General features: G+C 37.9%; 1 protein-coding gene across 1 annotated transcript; it reads left to right on the top strand.

Annotated features, from left to right (window-relative positions):
• Positions 1,025-2,070, top strand: LOC109225890 (PLAT domain-containing protein 3-like). Its single transcript, XM_019390701.1, has 2 exons — positions 1,025-1,323; positions 1,457-2,070. The coding sequence occupies exons 1-2, from the start codon at positions 1,240-1,242 to the stop codon at positions 1,913-1,915; spliced, it is 543 nt and encodes a 180-aa protein (XP_019246246.1). The 5' UTR covers positions 1,025-1,239; the 3' UTR covers positions 1,916-2,070.

Below are 2,874 nucleotides of genomic sequence, written 5' to 3'. Positions count from 1 at the left end.
ATGTCAGCAGCTGCGAAGCACTTAACACCTGTAACTCTAGAACTGGGTGGAAAATGTCCGACCATCCTTGACACTCTATCAAATTCCTCCGATTTACAGGTTTCCAGTGGTTAAATATCCTCTAAAACAATAATGATTACTTCATGTTTCATCTAAAAAGAAAGTTAAGCTATAAACTTTAAGGGGTCAAGGCATCTCCCATAAGGAACAACTTTATTTGTTGCAAACTAAAGGAAAATGACATAAAGTTAAGAGTATAATTGGATATTTTTGTCCTACGTCGTTGCACCAAAGTTATGGGTCGCGTTATAGAGAGGAGTAGAGTTGAGGGGAGTAGGAGTATCCAATTACCAAAACAGAAAAACGATTGGATTTAATATTAATATTTTGTTATTAAACCAAATATTTAATAAAATTTCTGTTAATATTTTACTATTAACAAATAAATTTGGTCTAAAAAGTTAATCAATCAATCATTTGACCGAATCCGAATCCGTAAGCCGAAGCCGAGCGAGCGACGACGACGGCGCGAGGCTTGCCTTCTTCTCAACTCTTTAAGAGCTAGAAGAAGAGCAATTGCTTATATACCCATAAAAAACCTCTTCCTCTTCCAATATGGGACAATGCCCATTTGCCAAGGGAGGGGGAACTTAAAATTTCACTCAAAAATTTCATTTCCCTCCATTTCCCATTCACTCTCTTTTAAGTATTTAATATATTAATTAAATAATTTAAAAACCCAACAGAATTTTTTTTTAAAGGTTAAACTTGAGATCTCTAATTAAGGATAATCGAATCTCAACGCTATCACAACACCTCTTGGTGCTATTGAATGGATTTGACAAACAAAAGAAATTATTAGATATATAAAAAATACAGCAAGATATACCCCACCACGATGATGATTTGTTTCTTCCCCCCATAAATTATGGATTCAATGGTTAAGGTCTTATAGGATGTAGCGATATATAATGGGAACATCGTCTAGAAATCATGTATATGCTGTGCGCGTCGAGTTAGCCATGAGTCATAGTATATCTTTATTTATTCATCTACTCCGATTTTTATAATAGTAGTGTGGCTCACGAGTCACATATGGTCCCCTCTGACTCTGAGCTTTGATCCAATCTATAAATAAACTATCATACTATTCACTCTCACTACCTCAAAATCATTTGCCTTTATCCTTTCATTTTCTAGAGAAAGAAACAACTGGACAGAAAGAGAGTTCAAGAAACCATGGGAGTAGCTCAAGTTAACCAAATATGGTTCCATTTCATGATCATCCTCTTCTTCATCTCCATATCTTTTATTTCGGCATCTGTAAGTCACCCCTCTCTTCTTGCAATAGTGGCAGATCTAGAATAGACGCATCGAGTTCGGTCAAACTCACTACTTTATGTGTGTGTGTATAATTGCTCATCTGAATTTTATTTGATTTGATTTAAAAATGCAGGAAGATGATTGTGTGTACACAGCTTACGTTCGAACTGGATCAATCATAAAGGCTGGAACTGACTCAAACATTAGTTTGACTGTCTACGATGCCGATGGCTATGGGATAAGAATCAAGAACTTAGAGGCATGGGGTGGGCTTATGGGCCCAGGTTACAACTATTTCGAAAGAGGAAACTTGGATATATTCAGTGGACGTGGTCCATGTTTGACTGGGCCGATCTGCAAAATGAATCTGACTTCTGATGGATCGGGCGCACATGCCGGATGGTACTGTAACTACGTCGAAGTTACCGTTACTGGAGCCCACAAACAATGCAACCAGCAGCTTTTCACTGTGGAGCAGTGGCTCGGCACTAACGTTTCGCCATATGAGCTGACGGCCGTCAGGAACAACTGTAAGAAGTCCAAGTCCATAATTTATGATTCTGAATCTTATCCAGTTGTTGATGTAATTTAATGGGGCAGCCCAACAATTTGTCTCTGTAGTTTTTTCTTTAGAGTGAGAAGAATTAGCGTGATGCTTGTATGATTTATGAACAAGGCTAGGGCCTGATGTGTGCTGTCGTCAGCATTTTTGAGAATAATAAATACTGTCCTCTCTCTTTAATTCTATTATAGTCCTCTAAATTTTTGTTATGCACATTATCATAGGCGGAGCCATAGTGTCTGCTGCGGGCTCAGCCAAACTCAGTCGCTTTGATTAAAATTATATTTGTCTTAAAATTTTTATTAAATCTATAAAAATTATTAATTCAGAATTCGATAACTTAAAGTGAAATTCAAAAATAGCCAGATTTATAATTGGTCGTTCAAGAATAGCCCAGTTTCAAAAGTAATCGATATTTAGCCATTTTTCGTGTAAAGATAAATCTGAGCGAAAACACCGTTCAAGACCCGGAAAATACGCCAGCATATTATGCTGGAGTTCCAGCATAAGTATACTTGAACTCCAGCATATTATATTGGAGTTCCAAGATAAGTATGCTGGAACTCCAGCATAATATGATGGGGTTCCAGCATAAGTACACTAGAACTCCATCATAATATACTGGAGTTCCAGCAAGTATACCGGTCCAGCATAATATACTGGAGTTTGGAGCACCGGTGCTCCAGTCTCCAGTATATTATACTGGAGCCAGCAAAGTATACCGGTCCAGCATAATATGCTGGAGTTCATACACTGGTGCACCGAACTCCAGTATATTATGCTGGACCGGTCTCTGCTGCAGCAAAATCGTGGCTATTTTTCATTGACTTGGTAAACGCTGGCTATTTTTGAATGACCAGTCCGAAAACTGGCTATACCGTGCTATTTTAACGATCCCGAACCCATAAATTTAAAATTCTGACTCCGCCTTTGCATACCATATAACTCTTTTTTCTACGTTTTACCTACAGCTGTAGGGAGAAGTAGTT

The sequence above is a fragment of the Nicotiana attenuata genome, chromosome 5 (assembly GCF_001879085.1).
Source record: "Nicotiana attenuata strain UT chromosome 5, NIATTr2, whole genome shotgun sequence".
Taxonomy (NCBI): Eukaryota; Viridiplantae; Streptophyta; class Magnoliopsida; order Solanales; family Solanaceae; genus Nicotiana; species Nicotiana attenuata.
The sequence above is the reverse complement of the archived record's forward strand: the minus strand, read 5'-3'. Positions and strand labels throughout refer to the sequence as shown.

Excerpts from the sequence above, each read along its gene's own strand:
- LOC109225890 (XM_019390701.1), top strand. The coding sequence starts at position 1,240 with ATGGGAGTAGCTCAAGTTAACCAAATATGGTTCCATTTCATGATCATC. Across the intron at positions 1,324-1,456 it reads TATCTTTTATTTCGGCATCT|GAAGATGATTGTGTGTACAC; the intron begins GTAAGTCACCCC and ends TTAAAAATGCAG.